An 18,076-nucleotide genomic window follows, 5' to 3' on the forward strand; every position below is an offset into this window, starting at 1 on the left:
TTCAACATGCATTACTTTACTCTAGATACCCATAGCATTGCGTTTTACTAGGATTCTTTAATACAAATGTATATTTTATATTTAAAGTTATAATATGAATACTTTTGGATTATGATATTACATAATCACTAGAACAGTGCTGTGCCACACTTTTTGACATTTAAGACATTTCCCTGATGTCCTGTCAGCCCAAATCAGCAATAGGGTGTCATTTATAAAATAAACTAGTTCAATAAGTTCTTTTCACTTATGCACAACATGAAACTGGAGCAGGTAGAGATTTTTAAGGTTTTCATTTATCGACTGAAGCACTGCAGTGATAGTCAGCATCAGAAAAAATGGGATTAGAGTTCCCTCTGATGGCTGTCCTCATTACTACTTGTGCCTTTTGTAAAACAATGATCAACTCTTGACTCGCAAACCATTTTTTGAATCTAGTCATATCAAATCAGTGTTATTTATATTTGATTGATAACCTTAATTACTTACAGCTAGGCTTCACATATGCTTTAAATTATCCTCAGGACGATTACAACCCGTTAGTGTTAGGGTTGGCTAAAACTGATACTTTTAAACCATAAATATCCCTAGTGGAGATATAATGGTCCGCGTGTAGAGGAAGACGGTCTTCATTAAATAGCCTGGCGCAGGGGTAAACGCTCGCGCACAAAATGCAAAGTAAGCGGAATTGTTGGGAAGCCAGCTCATTTTCTATCGTCTGCGCTCGTAACGCACACCGGCACAGAAGCTTAAACAAGATAAGTTTCAAACCCCAACGGCCGCTCAAATTTCCCTCGGGGGGTAATTATAAAGCGCACGCAGAGGTGACGGTCCTATTACGTTGGTCCTAAACACGAACAAATGCCACTGGAGTGACAGTCGGGCTTTAGAGTGGGAAGAGCAACGGACGTCCAAACCGGCGACCCGGTAAGCAGAGAACCCTGCTAAACTCTGTAACGCTTGAACGGTTGCGCAGATAAGCGATGAGATGTCGTACAGTAGGCTACCTCAGAGGGAAAGAGGGGGGAAAGTAATGGTCTGTTAAAGGGGATGTGTTGACTGGAGGGGGAATAGGGGGAGACAAGAAACAAAGACTGTTTTAAGGGCTGTTGTGCTGTCTGGTTACTGTCGTTCAATTGGATTTAGGAGTGATGAAGAGGTCTTTGGGATGCGGGAGAAAGAAAGGGATGCTCTGCAGCGGTTCTTCAGCCACTAAAACGAAAGAGAGGACAGAACAATGAGCCTGTATGATTAAGACTGGATATATATGAAGAACAACGCATCACACTGCTTTAAACTGAACGTTGTGGGATTTTGCTCACTGCTTTAAAAGGAATTCATTGCAGTTGTTCAACGTGGATCCACTGCACCAATCAGGTATTTAAGGTAAGAAACGAGGCTTTTACTGTACACTATCTCTGCTCAACTCTGCTGTGTAGAACTCGCTATAAATGTTCGACAAGTTTATACGCCAGAGGCTGTTAAAACTGAATTACTGCTGCTGCAAACTCAGCGCTCCTACAGCTTTTGCAAACGATCACGTTGAAGGAAATGTTGTAAACTGGCTTTAATGGGACATGCACACAACAGAGAACGGATTCTTGACATTGTAAATAACAAAATAAATAATTACTTTAAATAGCAAATAATTAAATAACATTATAATTAAAATTAAATAAAATAAGCATTGTCATTGCATCAATAAAAATTACAATGAAAAAGTATTTGGTTAACACATTTGCTTAATTGCTTTGATTATTATTATTTTTAAGTTTACTGATCATCCTATTTTATGCTTTTTTTATTCACCACAAAACTTTGTCATAATGTGTGTAATTAATGTGCATTATTTAGTTTCCTGGAGAATGGTCAGATTATCATAGTGCTGGATTGAACCACCTATGCTGGATTTTTGCAGGCATGGGATATGGACCACATTGCAGCGCTAAAATGAGAAGTCTGTGGGTCGGTGTTTTGTTCATGACTTTCACCTGCCACCTGAGGTAGATTGCACATGTAACTTTATTTTTATTATATTCTTTTAGTTCACTGCAGGAGTCAATTAATGTTAAATATCATATATCTATAATTAATTCATACTGATTCAAATTCCGAGACCACTATATATCATTGTGGATATGTTTGAAGGGAGAATGAGATTTAATACTTGTAGTTATTAATTGTCTTTGTGGTCTTGTGCATCAGCCTTGCCCAGACTACTACAGGGATTCCTAAAGAGTCAGAGCTCAATGATAACATCACAGTTTTCACACGAATTCTTGATGGATTGCTGGACGGCTACGATAACAGACTGCGACCTGGGCTTGGAGGTAAACTGCCCAGATACCATTTTCATCTCTAAAACATGATCTGTAGCAAAATCGTGCTTTAGTGAAAAGATTTTTTCTTTGGATATTAATGGCGTTTATGTCTGGCATTGACCTCTGAGTTAATCTAAAAAGTTGTGTTCAGATAAAGGAGGTTTAAAGGAGGAGATTCTTTTTTTGAAAAACAGAGAGAACGCCTGCACATTCCATCGTGACAGCAGCATGAAGGACTTTCATCAAAAAAGAGAGAGAGATGCTGCTTCTATTCAGTCCACTAACTGGATGGAAAAGTACATAGAAAAGAAAAAAAATCTGTGTTTTTATACCGCAGATGTTTGCACCAAGCAGAAGTGATTGAAATTGCCTGGTCCTCTGTGAAAATCAAACGGCCACTATTTCCTGGCACTCTCAATTACAGTGTTCTTAGTGTAGACAGAGGTAGAGAGAGAGAGGGTGAGAGAGGGATATGAATGTGGCTGCTGACCTTGAGAAAGCTATCGTTCTTTTCCAAAGGTGCAGGTTTATTGTTCTCAGAGGTCGAAAGCATGGCAGAGAAAGAGAATAAACACAGGCTGCTCTGTTTCCATGTGAGAGAGTTCAAGGGAGCACATCTCATAACTAACAGCAGCAACGTGATGTCAATTGACAAATGATGGCATTGAACTTGATTTAGTGCCTTGAGAAGGGAAGTGCAATCAGGCGGATGAAATTAATTGCTTTTCATTTAAAAAATGAATGCAACTAAATAATATGGCTGAATCAAAGCATTTACACAAAATATATATTTACTTGCATATACAGTATAATGGAAATCCAGCATATATAAATGTATTCAATTTTTAATAGTTTCTTTTTTATATATAAGTATATAGTTTTTATTTCAGTTTTACTTCAGTTAAACTAAAATGTAAAAATTAAATTAAAATTAAATTAAAATTAAATTAAAATTAAATTTATGCATTTAGCAGACACTTTTATCCAAAGCGACTTACAGTGCATTCAGGCTATCAATTTTTACCTATCATAAAATCATATCATATTTTTCACCTAAACTAAATTAAAATGAAAAAGTTACCTTGGCAACTAGTTGAAATAATGGTTTTTTATTATTATTATATTTTATTTCAGTTCATGTTTATTTTATTTTAAGTAATGTACATTTTCTTAATGGTTTTAATTTTTAGTTTCAGTTATAGTTTAAGTTCACTATAATAATTATATCTATGTATTTATGGATCTAACTATGTATGCAATGACCAAAATTGAACTTGATCTAAAAAAACATGCAGTTTCTTATTGATTTTACAGAGAAAGTGACAGAAATAAAAACCAACATCTTTGTGACTAGCTTTGGACCAGTGTCAGATACTGAGATGGTAAGTATTTCAACCATATCTTTCTTCATGAAGAAACACCATTCATTAACCTCTCCAAATTCTACCTTAGATATCGCTTCATCTTCATTAAATCCTGCCTCCATTACTGACATTACTTTGTCTCTGCAACATTCACTTATATTCTGCATGCAATATCTTAGGCAGGTCACAGTACGACCTTATAAATGATACTATTTTTTTTTCAATATTCAGTCATGTGGTCCTGCCTTCAGGTACACACTGATGACACTAACATTTTTCTTTCAACAGGAATACACCATTGATGTGTTTTTCCGTCAAAGCTGGAAGGATGAACGTTTGTGTTTCAAGGGGCCGATGGAGATGCTACCTCTGAATAACCTGCTGGCCAGTAATATTTGGACTCCAGACACCTTTTTCCTTAATGGCAAAAAATCCATTGCTCACAACATGACAACGCCCAACAAGCTTCTGAGACTGAAGGATGATGGGACATTGCTGTACACCATGAGGTACAAGTTTAAGCTATAACGCTTATATAAGCTATAATGATTTGAGTAGTTATGGGTAGTACAGTGGTAGTACAGTTACACATTTGACATTCATCTCATTTATGCCCTCCTCACCCCTGATTTGCACTGTTGAACCCTCTGCCATGTGACAGATGTGTTAAGCAAACTTGAATTCAGCATCTCATGTTCCACATCGTACAATCTCAGTGAGAATGTTCAGTTTGCCCCTGCTAAAGCTAAGATTTCTCTTTACACATTTATTTCCGAAGCTGTCTATTAGGCATTATTTTTGACTAAATATATAAGTGAAATACAAATTTCTATTAACCTAATTTCAAAATATCTATCAATCTAGAAAGGGGATTTAAGTGACTTTGAACGTGGAATGGTTGTTGGTGCCAGACGGCTGGTCTAAGTATTTCAAAAACTGCTGATCTACTAGCATTTTTACACACAGCCATCTCTAGGTTTTACAGAGAATGGTCAGAAAAATAGAAAATATCCAATGAATGGCAGGTGTGAGGACGAAAATGCCTTGTTGATGTCAGAGGTCAGAGGAGAATGGGCAGACTGGTTAGAGATGATAGAAAGGCAACAGTAACTCAAATAACCACTCATTACAACCAAGGTATGCTGAATGCACAACATGTCTAACCTTGAAGCTGATAGGCTACAGAAGCAGAAGACCACACCGGGTGCTGTTCCTGACAGCTAAGAACAGGAAACAGAGGCTACAATTCGCACAAGCACACAAAAATTGGACAATAGATGACTGGAAAAACGTTGGCTGGTCTGATGAGTCTCGATTTCTGCTGCAACATTCAGATGGTAGGGTCACGAAAAACGTACTGTATGAAAGTATGGATCCACCCTGCCTTGTCTCAACTGTTCAGACTAGTGGTGGTGGTGTAATGGTGTGAAGGTCATTTTTATTGGCACATTTTGGGCCCCCTAGTACCAGCCTACCTGAGTATTGCTGCTGACCATATCCATCCCTTTATGACTACAGTGTGCGCATCTTCTGATGGCTACTTCCAGCAGGATAATGCACCATGTCACAAAGCTCAAATCATCTCAGACTGGTTGCTTGAACATGATAATGAATTTACTTTACTCAAATGGCCTCCACAGTCACCAGATCTCAATCCAATAGAGCATCTTTGGGATGTGGTAGAACGGGAGATTCGCATCATGGATGTGCAGCCGACAAATCTGCAGCAACTGCATGATCTATCTATCTATCTATCTATCTATCGATCTATCTATCTGATCTATCTATCTGATCTATCTATCTATCTATCTATCTGATCTATCTATCTATCTATCTATCTATCTATCTATCTATCTATCTATCTATCTATCTGATCTATCTGATCTATCTATCTATCTATCTATCTATCTATCTATCTATCTATCTATCTATCTATCTATCTATCTATCTATCTATCTATCTATCTATCTATCTATCTATCTATCTATCTAATCTCTTTCTCTCTGTCTGTCTGTCTGTCTGTCTGTCTGTCTGTCTGTCTCTGTCTATCTGTTCATCTGTCTTTCTGTCTGCTTGCCCTGCCAACATTTTCACAGGCCCCAAAATATTACAAATTAATATATATTTTTTCTATTTGTTTAATTAAAGTCGTACAATTATTTACATGTAATTTGGAAAATGATGGCATGCATGGCAAAATGTTACTGATTATTTTTTAACTTTAAGTCCAAGTTGCTGATGCTGCCAAGACAAATCTAATCAAGAGTAATGTGTACTTTTTGCAAAGAACAAATCATTTTATCTGCCTAGATAATTTTACCTACACTCAAAAAAAAAAAAATGCTGGATTAAATACAACCCAGCGCTAGGTGAAATATGGAAAAACCCAGCAATTGGGTTGTTTTGACCCAGTCTTTTTTAGAGTGTAGGTTTCAAGTGTTTTTTTTTTTTTTTACTTTGAGCAGTGTACTGAGGTTCCAGAGGCAAATTCAATTTTTTTTGACACTCCATGTATTCATTTACTCAGAAAATATACCTACAGCATCTAGTGTATTTTAGTTTCTCTTTGTGCCTTGGACCAGTCATCCAAGGATGTTCCAACCTAAGGGTGTTCCAGAGACAAAGCAAGAGATAGAAACAAAGGAAAAGGAGAAAGCAGAAGAGGGCATGTGGCTGTATGTTTTATGCCCCTGTTGTTGAGTTGTTCTTCACAGACTGTCTGCTCCATTACTCGCAGTATCAGGGCAGAGGGAGAGAACAAGCACGCACACACTTACAATCACACCCAAACAGTTTTTGCTCGCCATGCTATCATCAGCAACAATCTACTGCCAAGCACCCTGCACACTGCTGTGTTAGTGCTGTATAAAAGCAGCTATTGTTGTTCTCAAATGGCATCAATACCAAATCTTCTCTGTAGTAGAATCTGTTTGAGTAAGTGCTGAATTTTGAGGAGCACAATCGTAAAGTGTTTAGATTGTGGTTGTTTATGTATTAGTTGTTTTTATTCTCCCAGGGTAACAGTTAAGATGATCCATTATATAATGAGTTATTCGTTTTTATTAACTCATATTTAAATGCAAAGAGGGATTTGGCGAGTTTTCCATATACAGTAGGTAACAATTAGATTTCTTGTGTTGGGGCTAAAGCAATATAAAATAGATGAAAAACATGGATCATTTCATTTACATGAAACGCATTCCTTTCTTATTTGCGGAGCATCACTGTTTTTTTATTGTCTGTTTCGTACATCGTAAGACCAAATGCATATTGCAAAATTATTCAATTGCTAAAGCCTTATATAGAGCTGCTTTTTTAGATCGTAGATTGACCGAGATCATCAATCAAACATTAATGACTCTGAGAGGAAATTACTCATTTAGAAATCAATGGTGGAGCTATTGTAGCTTGCCTACAATAAACTCTGTTCAGTGTTGCATTTCCTAACAGTGCAAACCATTAAAAGGGCCTTTTAACGCTCATTAATGCACACATAGTTTCCGGAAAAGTGATCAGCAGTAAGGTTTTTTATTTTTCCTGCTGAGATGGAAAGGAGCACCTTAGCTGCCATGAAAAAGCAGGGCAAAACAGTTTCACCACCCACATTCTAAAAGTGGAATGCAGTCTACAGGCTTTTATTAGAGTTAAAAAGGAGGTTATGAGACCGAACAAAAGGGAGATGTTCTAGAAACTGTCAAATCTTCTGAAGGATCTGCCATGTTCTTAGCTTGAGCCCGATATTGAGACAAATGGTGTAGTAGGAAAACCTACATTGTAAAAAATGGAAATATAAAGTAAAAACGTTTTAAAACAGATCCATAAACTATAAACTACAAAAAAAAGTTTTTTTATTATCCTGCTTTCCATTTCCAAATAATAATAACTAAAAAAATACAGCTAACATAATAAAACAATAAAAACATTATAATGATAAAAAAACATGATTTATGAAAATGAATAAAAACGGATCTGTTTTTGGTAATAAACTCTTCATATACAATCTGAAAGGTAGACAGTTCTAATAGTAAAAAGCATAATCTATTACAATATGAAAGCCAAAAGAAGGAAAGAAAGTAATAAGTTATGAGCTTTAATGGGCTATAACAGACCAAATAGAGCTCACAGTCAGGATAAAGCTCTGAGCGCTCATGATTTGTCAAGTCCCCAGTGCCAACATCATTTCGTCTCCACATCCAGCAATGCTGACCTTAGCACTAACTGTGTTCAGGAAGTACACAAGTGAGCTCTTCGCCTCCCATATGGCTGGTTTTGATAAAGTTGTGTGAGATGGTCGAATGGAGGTTGAGTTTAGAGGACGGTCCTTCATTTTTCCAATACAGCAATTCATCATGGAGCTGTCAGAAATGAAGGCCCTGCACTGATTAAGTGAAGGAACAGCGCCTCACGTGTCCCGCCCCATTAATTACATTCTCACATGATTTCCAGTCAGAGATACAACCATGTGCCCTTCAACCCCGGTCTCCTTCTCAGATGCTGATGATGGAGGTTTTAAGCAGTTTTAGTAGCATGGCAATATCAAACCCTTCATTACACTGCCAGCTGAGGGTCATCGCTGACGTCTTATTGCATTGCTTACAACAAATCATTGAAATAGGCTCCACCTAGGATGTTAAGGGGAAAGGCGTAATGGCTAGATGGTGGCATAATATAGCAGCCATCCTGTAGCCATTATGGTAATGCTAGCTATGATCAGCCTTGATCTCATAAAATTGCTTTGCTAAATGGCTTTGCTGCTGACTTTTGGTTTAGCAGCAGATTTTGAACATTGATTTAAATAAACTTAATGCTACCTGGCATTGTTAATCTAATGGACGTACTTGGTTGAAACAGGAAGTGCCCAAATTCTTTTGCCTGTTTAACAGAGCAACAATAATGTGATGCTACTTCCATTTCATATTTCTAATGTCATGTTAGATCACTTATATACTCTATAACATCCAGCAATCAATTCAGTTGCACTCTCGCAGATAGAATTAATTGATGTTGTACTGTTGCAAAGTCCATCTCCGTCACATTTAATGTGTTTGTTTAGCCGCAGAACTTTTCAGAAAATCATACGGTAATATAATTAAAAAGCTGTGTTTCATAAGTGGTCCACTAGAGGGGGCTACATGATAGCAGATTCAGCCACTACAGAGCCTTGCAGTGTTCTCAAGGGGGATTTAAAGTTGTAAGTTTTAACTTTTAACATAAAGGCAACTATATGTTTTTATGTTTCATTTTGGAAAGTCATAGAAGCACTATGAGATCACTGTGTTGACTTCTGCTTCTGAGAACCCCAGAAAAAAAAAAGGGACAAAAAGCAACAAATATAATAAGCAATAAATAACAAACAACATAATTGTACTGTATGTAGTTTTAGTTTATCAAATTTAATTACTTTAAATTTAAATTGAATCAGTCTTCACTAGTGTGGTAGAACTATATGTAGTCCCTAGTAAATAACAATGTTGAAATGTATTTGAAAAAAAAAAAACAACAACATTTATTTCATGCTAAGTATATTACAAATACATTTACATACTTGCTTATTTGTGCTTAATACAAAATACCCTGCATTTGTAACTGGTATAAGTCTGGTAAGTTGGAACAGCTCATTTTGTACTTAATGCACTTTAATTTTGTGGAAGTAGTGCTGCAGACCTACTTAAGACATAGTGAAGTATATTTGATGGATAAAGTGGAACTATAGCAATTCAGGTACACTTTAAATATCCAGCATTTAAAGACTAATATTACACAGAGGTCATACAATCCTTATTGGCAGTAATATTAAAACACATTTTAGGCATAACATTAAGAAATGTGCATTGTGCAATAAATAAATACTCCAAATACAGTAGAATTATGATTTTATATCAATAAGTTTTAAAAGATGTCAATAAATCATTTAAAGTATACTTAGTATTTAATAAATTATAGCATAGGTGGTTTTTTTTCTGCTGGGATGACATGGCACAGTATCATTATTATTATTAATCTTTCTTGTAGTCCTCAAATACTCCAATGGGTGGCGATGTCAGTTCAAAATAAATTTTGATATCCTACTGTATGGAGCTTGAGCGTTTTAAAATGCATTGGTATCAAACATAAGTGAAAACTGAATATTGAATAGGAAATGGTGTTTTTATGCATGTGTTTGTAATGCTGGTGGGTGTGTGTGTGTGTGTGTGTGTGTGTGTGTGTGTGTAGTTGCTTCTAAGCAAATCCAGAATAAGCAGTGCTTTACTTCACCGATTTGGCAGCATTCCTACATCTGGCACACGAGGGCACCCTTGTTCTATAAATACATCTAAGAGCACTCAACACGACAGCTCAGTCTTCCTATTAATATACACAAGCTATTCAAGCCTAGCTACATTGAGAGGATTTTCAATAAGACATTGAACACTGACTGAATTAGCTACAAACAGCTACTCACTGTTCCTGTGTGACTGTCACTAAGCTGATGATGGCTGAAGATGTTTATAATAAAAACTGATCTTTAAAACATACTCAGATGTGCTGATCTAGATTTAATCATATTTTAATTTTTCTCTCTGCAGATTGACCATATCAGCGGAGTGTCCCATGCAGTTGGAGGATTTTCCTATGGATACTCATGCCTGCCCACTCAAATTTGGCAGCTGTAAGTCCATAATGTTTTATTCTGAATGAAGACAAATTCCTTTGTCGCTGCCTAAAAACCCATTGTAATGTATGTTTTATTGCTATTTTAAAATGATTTTAAAATAGCAGATTCCAAGAAATCATAAAATAATCCCTCTGATAAAATATAGTCACTACTCAAAATGCAAGATTACATTCATCTTATTCAGTAAAAGTGTTTGAATAGAATCTCACATAGATGAACTAGAATTTACCACGATCACCCACCCACCCGCACACACACACACACACACACGCACACACACACACACACACACACACACACACACACACATTGCCTTAGCAAAGCATGTATTAACTTATGAAATGTTAGCAGAGCAAAGATAGGAATAGGAGCAACATTGTGTATATCTTATAGGAAATTCCCGCCGCAGGAGGTGGAGAAATTCATTTTTCTTATATTATGTACCAAGCACCTCTTTGCCTTCATCTTCATTTCTCCCTGCATTTGTTCTCAATACATGTTTGTGAACTTTTTATCAAAATATTGAGTAAATCTATGCTAACTTGGCCTATTTTAGTCCGCTTGACGGACTGGTGTTTAAGGTATATCTGAACACATACTGAGTCCAGTTTAGTCTGATTATCATGTGGCATCCTGTCCAAGAGTAGGATTAAGATTATCACCTGGTGCTATCAGAAAGAAGGGTGACTTGAGGACTGGATTAGAAGGTGTCCTGCCATCCCTCCCATGCTCACGTACGCACTGCCTACACACAAAATAAAGGCTTTTTGGTGCTAAGAAGCCAAGAATGACCTGAGATGGGCTCAGCTTTCTTTGATGTTCAGAGCATTACAGGATAGGGCTGTACATGGAGAGTCTTTGGGTTGGGATAAAGCAGAAACCATGACAGACAGCGCTTAGGAAAGGTGCCACTGATGTTTCATGATTGTGCATATCTGAATAGTTGATTGTATTTTTAAAGCTGCATAGTAAAATCCCTCATGACCTGAAGTTCATTCAGTAGTTTCATAAAACGACGCATTGTGCTTACGCTCTCCATGGGTATGTCAAGATTTAATAAATAAATAAATAAATCGGCCAGCTTAAGGTGATGTTTAATCTAATCTGGCTCGTGACCTAAAATGAGTCTGATGCAGCGCTATTGGGAATCTCATAGGCTTCCCAATGTGATTGGATGGATTTTTAAATTAGAACATCAGCGTAGTTAGAAGTACAAAATAAAATCTAATCAATCTAAAAGTAAAATTGTACTAGCCTGCCTAGTTTGACCTGAATCCAAATTGATGTATGCAGACAATCTTTGAGACTAAAATTAAACCAGACATGCTGCATCAATTTAAGATTCTCCACTGTCTAAAAAAAAAAGTATAATAATAACAAGGCTTAATTTTTTTTTTACCACTGATTCTTGTTTTGTTTATATTGTCTTGTTCTACTTTATGGACAATGGCATATCCAGTATTTACAGTACTTTTTTTTTCATTGATCTGATCATATACCATCTCTTTTATTATAGAAGCAAGAACTACCTAACCCACAATGAATACTTAATGAAGACTGAGCATGATTTTCACAAATGAACAGTACAGTGTTAATAAACATGAACTATCCCCCACAGAAATGACTGGATTCTATTATTTAGCTATTTTGTTTAATTAGTCATTTCTCAGCATTTCTTGGGTTCTCTTACGAGAGCTCTCTCGTACTGCGTCTTAGCTAAGACGCTACGGGAAAAGTCTCTTTTCACGAAATACTGAAGCAAAAAATTATCCTTAATTTTGTATTTTTGTAAAGCGCATTTGCAGCAGTACACAGCCATAGGCGAGACGGCTCGTTCGCTCATTGGCTTGTTCTGCGGCAACTGCACAGCCTATCGAGCGCGGGCTGATGCAACATCAGACCAATAAGGGCGCTTCGCGCCCTTCTTGCCACTTCCCGCCGAAACGGGTGTGGCCCAACCTATAAAAGGAGCTCGAAAAGGCTGACTCACCTGATTTTTCATCTCTTCAGCGAAGCTCACGCATCGCTGGATCACGGAGGAAGCAAGCGCCGTCTGAGAAAGTACATCAGCAGGACGAGCCATTCTGAAGCTGCTGGCATCGCCGCCTTCCATTGCCGTTCCTGCTGCGCTATCCGGCGCCTATATCCTTTCAATCCTGTTATATACAAGCTGTTCTTTATGTGTGTGTGTGTGTTCGCCCTGCGACACACACTCGTAAAAGAGCTCGCGTCTTTTTTAAGATGCCTTCCTGCGGCTCGTCAGAGCCCCACTCAGCGAGGGAGACCGGTACGTCATCTGTGTCTCCTGCCTGGGTGAAGATCATGCAGCGCTCGCTCGCTGACGGCGGATGCCCCCACTGCGAGCTGTTGCCATGGTGACTCTGAGGACTCGCCTGGCCTTTTTCTCTGAGCCTGCATTCTCCGCTGCGCTGAGGCGCCGTAAAAGCATCGCTTCCAGCGGATTCCGGAACCGTCTTCAGCTCAACCGAGCTCGCCGGTTCGCCCTGCTTCACCGGCCCCCCCCTGCATCGCTTCCCGGTGGGCAGCGCCCGCTGTTTGCCGGCGCGTCGTCCGAGGAAGTCGATCTCAGGGCCGCGTCGGGGGAAGAGGACACGCGCTCTCTGCTGGCTTCGGGCAGTGATGGCTGGGCGAGCTCCGAGGATCTCGCGCCTTCTGCTCAGAAGCCCAGCAGACGAGCTGACATCGAGAAGGAGCCGGGGCGAATGCTCGTGTTGGCCGCGATGTGTCTCGGCCGCGAGTGGTTTGCACCAGCGCCCCCCCCTCTCGTTCCCGGCTGGATGGTATTTCCCTTTCGGATGAGCGTACTTCTCAAAGCCCGCCTCATTTCTTCCTGAGCTTCACGAAGAGGTGGCGAAGGCTTGGAACGCTCCATATTCAGCACGAACTCGTTCGTCTGTCTCACTAGCATTCTCCACACTGATGATGCTAAAAACAGGAACTACCACTCACTTCCGCCGGTGGAACAGGCGATAGCGACGCACCTTTGTCCGCCCTCTGCTGGACGGCGGCAAAAGCGGTGTTGCCATCTAAAGCCTCCTGTGTGACGCTGCGTCGGCACTACTAACGATGGCTGCTTCATCGAAGCGCAGGTGTACGAGTTCCGCTGTGGCCGAGCTCTCACCCAAGCGCGCCGCTGTTTCAGTTCCAGGAATTGTGACTGTCTCAGCGTTTTCTGCAATGCGCAAGCCTGCACAGTTGCCCGCTTGCCTGCACACAAAAGCCGTTATCACAACAGCTTCAGCAACGCAGCTCGAGACCCCCGTTCTCGCTCTACTGGCCGTCGCCCCGCGCCGCGGGGACCGCGGCAGAGGATTACGGTGAGGCCGGGAGCCCCGAAGCCATCCTGGGAAAGCCATCTACGCATGCTGCATGACGCTGCGTCGGCACTACACACGATGGCTGCTTCATCGAAGCGCCGGTGTACGAGTTCCGCTGCGGCCGGGCTGTCACCGAAGCGCGCCGCTGTTTCAGTTTCCAGAGATTGTGACTGTTTCAGCGTTGTTTGCAATGCGCAAGCCTGTACGGTTGCCCGCTTGCCTGCACACGAAAACCGTTATCACGGCTACCCAGATATTTCCCGAAAAAGGTGTAATTTCTGGTGTCCCGGCCACGGCCGATGGTGCTATAAATGTAGTGACGATGCCCACTGCTCAGTGCCCATCTCCGCATATAAGCACAGCCCTTCACACAGGGCTCGCGCCTATAAAAGCGACTCAAGTCGGTCGCGCACACTACATAGTAGACGTGCCCACTCCTCAGTGCCCACAATCACTATGTCACACGCGTCATGTGGTTTCTGTAAAAACGAAACCCGTGCACGTTCGTCCGGCCACGGCCGATGGTGCTATAAATGTAGTGACGATGCCCACTCCTCAGTGCCCATCTCCACATGTAAGCATAGCCCTGCACACAGGGCCTGCGCCCATAATGTCGACTCAAGTCGGTCGCGCACACTGCATAGTAAACGTGCCCACCCCTCAGTGCCCACAATTACTATGTCACACACGTCATGTGGTTTCTGTAAAAACGAAACCCGTGCATGCTCGTCCGGCCACGGCCGATGGTGCTATAAATGCAGTGACGATGCCCACTACCCAGTGCCCATCTCCACATGTAAGCACAGCCCTGCACACAGGGCTAGCGCACATAAGATCGACACAGATCGGTCGAGCGCGCCGCATAGTAAACGTGCCCACTTCCCAGTGCCCACATACACTATGTCACATACGGCGCGGGGCTTCTGTAAAAATGAGACCCGTGCACGTACATTCTGCACAGGCAGACAGCGAGTTGAAAGTGGTAAAAGTGCACACATGCAGCCCACGGTTACTCGCAGATATATCGAGTCCCACGGGACCCGCTCAGCCTCCCTCCAGTCGGTTAAGCGCTGGAACGGGGTCGAGGAAGAGCGATCTGCCCGCTGTGATCAGCGCGCTCCCCGCCTCAGATGCGCAGCACACTCGAGCGCCGCCGTTGCCCAGTCAACAGAGCGCGTTTCGCATCCAGCCCTTAGCCATTCATGCAGATGCATGGTCAGTGCTTCCAGGGGTTTCGGATTGGGTGCTAGGCATTATAAAGAGAGGCTACTCGCTACAGTTTTCTCGACGCCCACCGTGCTTTTCAGCGCGCGTCGAAACTACGGTCAAAACAGAAGTAGCACACATACTTCGGGCCGAAATATCAAAACTGTTGAGCAAAGGGGCTGTAGAGCCTGTGTCTCAAAGCGAGGGGGGGCTGTACAGCAGATACTTTCTGGTGCCCAAGAGAGACGGGGGTCTCCGGCCCATACTGGATCTAAGACAGCTGAACGGGCATTGATGAAACACAGTTTCAAAATGTTCACGACCAGGAAGCTCCTCGCGCAGATTCGCAGAGGGGACTGGTTCATGTCAATAGATCTGAAGGACGCGTATTTTCAAATACAGATAGCGTCAAACCACAGGCGATATTTGAGATTCGCCTTCGAGGGCCAGGCATACCAGTTTGCAGTCCTGCCATTCGGCTTGTCCGTAGCTCCTCGTACGCTTACGAGGTGCATGGATGCAGCGCTCGCTCCTCTTAGACTCAGAGGCACACGAGTGCTGAATTATTTGGACGACTGGCTGGTTCTGGCCCGGTCATGAGCGGAGCTCATGGACCACAGAGCCGTTTTACTCGATCACCTCGAGAAGCTCGGCCTCAGTGTCAATTGGGTGAAGAGTTCGCTGAACCCCAGTCAGACGATCCTGTTTCTGGGTATAGTTCTGAACTCGTGTTCCATGACGGCGCGGCTGTCACCACAGCGCGCGATGGGCATTCAGCGTGCAGCGAGTTCTTTCCGCTGTGGCGCGACTGTGTCGCTCAAACACTGTCAAAAGATGCTGGGTTTCATGGCCTCAGCATCTCCGGTTCTGCGGCTGGGCCTGCTCCGCATGCGCCCCCTGCAGTTCTGGCTGAAGGCTCGGGTGCCGCGCAGAGCGTGGGCGTCTGGCCGGCTGCATTTCAAGGTCGATCAGAGCTGTGTTGCGGCTCTAGCACCTTGGACAGCGAACGGCTGGTACCGATCAGGTGTAAGCCTGGGGACTTCCCCGAGTGTGAAAATGGTGTCGACGGACGCCTCCACTTCGGGATGGGGAGCGCTGCTCGAAGGCAGACCGTCCTTTGGCCTATGGTCAGAACGGGAAAAGCTCCATCATATCAACTGCCTGGAAATGCTGGCAGTGGAGAATGCGCTGACGCGCTTTTGTCCCCATATCAAGGATCACCACGTCGTAGTCCGTTCGGACAACATGTCCGTGGTGTCCTACATAAATCGCCAGGGCGGTCTCGGGTCCCGAAACCTGTACAGGCTGACGGAACGCCTCCTGATTTGGGCTCAACACAACGTGCGCTCGCTGAGAGCGGTGCATGTGCCTGGACTGCAGAATCTGGGTCCAGACAGGCTGTCCAGAGGCAATGTCCCTACGGGAGAATGGTCTCTACACCCGCAAACAGTTCGGCTGTTGTGGGAGAGATTTGGCATGGCGGAGGTGGACCTCTTTGCGTCCCACGGAAACGCTCACTGCCCCACATTCTTTTCCAAGAACGAAAGCGCGCTGTCACGGAAATGGCCGTGCTGCCCGCTTTATGCGTTCCCTCCCGTCTCCCTCCTTCCGCAGGTGATAGAACGGGTGAGAGAAACGAGATGTTCAATACTGCTTGTGGCACCTCTTTGGAAGAACCATCCATGGTTCCCAGATTTGATGCAATTAGCAGATGTCGCCCCATGGCCGGTACCGTTGAGGAGAGATCTCCTCTCGCAGGCCAGGGGCTCGATTTGGCACCCTCGACCGGAGTTGTGGTCCCTCCATGTATGGGCACTCAACGGTTACCCGCTGATCTCGCAGGGGGAGTGCTAAATACCATCACTCAGGCTAGAGCTCCGTCGACACGACGTCTGTATGCCTCGAAGTGGTCGGTGTTCTCCAGCTGGTGCACAGCTCGAGGTTATTCACCCCTTAGTTGTGAGGTGACGGAGGTCCTCTCCTTCCTACAGGAGCTGTTGGATAAGGGCAGAGCCCCATCCACGCTCAAAGTTTATGTGGCGGCCATCGCGGCGTTTTCTGAAACGGCGTCCGGTCAGTCAATAGGAAGGAACGATTTAGTCATCCGGTTCCTCAGAGGAGCTAGGAGGCTGAATCCTCCCAGACATCCGTCAGTCCCTATGTGGGACCTCGCGGCGGTTTTGAAGGCCTTGAAGGGTCCCCCTTTTGAGCCTATCCAATCGGTTAGCCTTCAGCATCTGTCGTTCAAGACAGTATTCTTGTTGGCTCTCGCTTCTGTGAAGCGTGTGGGTGATTTGCACGCGCTCTCGGTGAGCCAGTCGTGCTTGGAGTTTGGGCCCAATGACTCAAGGGTCATACTCAAACCTAGGCACGGTTATGTGCCGAAATCCCTCAACACACCGTTTCGGGCTCAGGTTATTGCCCTGTCTGCCCTGCCGGTGTCAGGGGAGGATGGAGACTCGAGTCTTCTTTGCCCTGTCAGGGTTTTAAGAGCTTATGTGTCTCGCTCTGCTGCCTCTCGGCAGACGGAGCAGCTATTTGTCTCGTTCGGTGGACGTTCCAAAGGAATGGCTGTTTCGAGACAGACTCTATCCAGATGGATAGTTGACGCCATAGCGTTAGCTTACGCTTCCAGGGGCCTTCAGTGCCCGTTGGGCGTCAGAGCACACTCCACAAGAGGCGTCGCCTCGTCGTGGGCGTGGTCTACTGGGATCTCCTTGCAGGATATATGTATGGCGGCGGGTTGGGCCTCGCCGTCTACATTTATCAGGTTCTATAACCTGGAGGTTCCCGCCTTGCAAGCAAGGCTGCTGTCGGTATAGAAGAATCAGGGCCCTGAGGGGAATTCTGAATTCATGAGCGCTAGGCGCTGCCGACTGTTATATGGGCAGTATTGCGTAAGACCCGCATTGCCACATTGGTCAGGCCTTGCCTCGGCTGTGTGATGTCATATTGCCGCATCTACGGATGCTGCTAGATATGGGACGGAGGGTTTTTCCCCCTTTTTTCTGTCCCGGACTCTCTGTGAGTCCCTCAGGTGACTGTGCACTGTAAATCCTGGGCGTTGCTTCAGGTTTATCGGTGTGTGATCCCTGCGCGCACGGCGTTTTACATCGGGTTCCCGTAGCGTCTTAGCTAAGACGCAGTACGAGAGAGCTCTCGTAAGAGAACGTACTCGGTTACTAAACGTAA

General features: G+C 43.1%; 2 protein-coding genes across 6 annotated transcripts in view; one reads left to right on the top strand and one right to left on the bottom strand.

The window, feature by feature from the left end:
• Positions 1 to 18,076, bottom strand: part of LOC132161072 (gamma-aminobutyric acid receptor subunit beta-3) — an 85,103-nt gene that overhangs the window by 59,740 nt on the left and 7,287 nt on the right. The window contains exon 1 of one of the 3 annotated variants that reach the window (XM_059570870.1): positions 490 to 576. The exons of the other annotated variants lie outside the window; for them this stretch is intronic. The gene's annotated coding sequence lies outside the window, so the exon portion shown is untranslated. Of the gene's footprint in view, positions 1 to 489; positions 577 to 18,076 lie in introns of those variants that run through there. 3 annotated transcript variants of the gene reach the window in all.
• Positions 544 to 18,076, top strand: part of LOC132161074 (gamma-aminobutyric acid receptor subunit alpha-5-like) — a 35,303-nt gene continuing 17,770 nt past the window's right edge. The window contains exons 1-6 of one of the 3 annotated variants that reach the window (XM_059570873.1): positions 544 to 1,386; positions 1,919 to 2,003; positions 2,206 to 2,330; positions 3,636 to 3,703; positions 3,974 to 4,194; positions 10,252 to 10,334. In XM_059570873.1, the coding sequence (XP_059426856.1) occupies positions 1,921 to 2,003; positions 2,206 to 2,330; positions 3,636 to 3,703; positions 3,974 to 4,194; positions 10,252 to 10,334 (580 nt within the window). In that variant the 5' untranslated portion in view covers positions 544 to 1,386; positions 1,919 to 1,920. The remainder of the gene's footprint in view (positions 1,387 to 1,918; positions 2,004 to 2,205; positions 2,331 to 3,635; positions 3,704 to 3,973; positions 4,195 to 10,251; positions 10,335 to 18,076) is intronic. The other 2 variants (XM_059570872.1, XM_059570871.1) reach the window with 2 other exon arrangements.

This window comes from Carassius carassius, chromosome 17 (genome assembly GCF_963082965.1).
Source record: "Carassius carassius chromosome 17, fCarCar2.1, whole genome shotgun sequence".
Taxonomy (NCBI): Eukaryota; Metazoa; Chordata; class Actinopteri; order Cypriniformes; family Cyprinidae; genus Carassius; species Carassius carassius.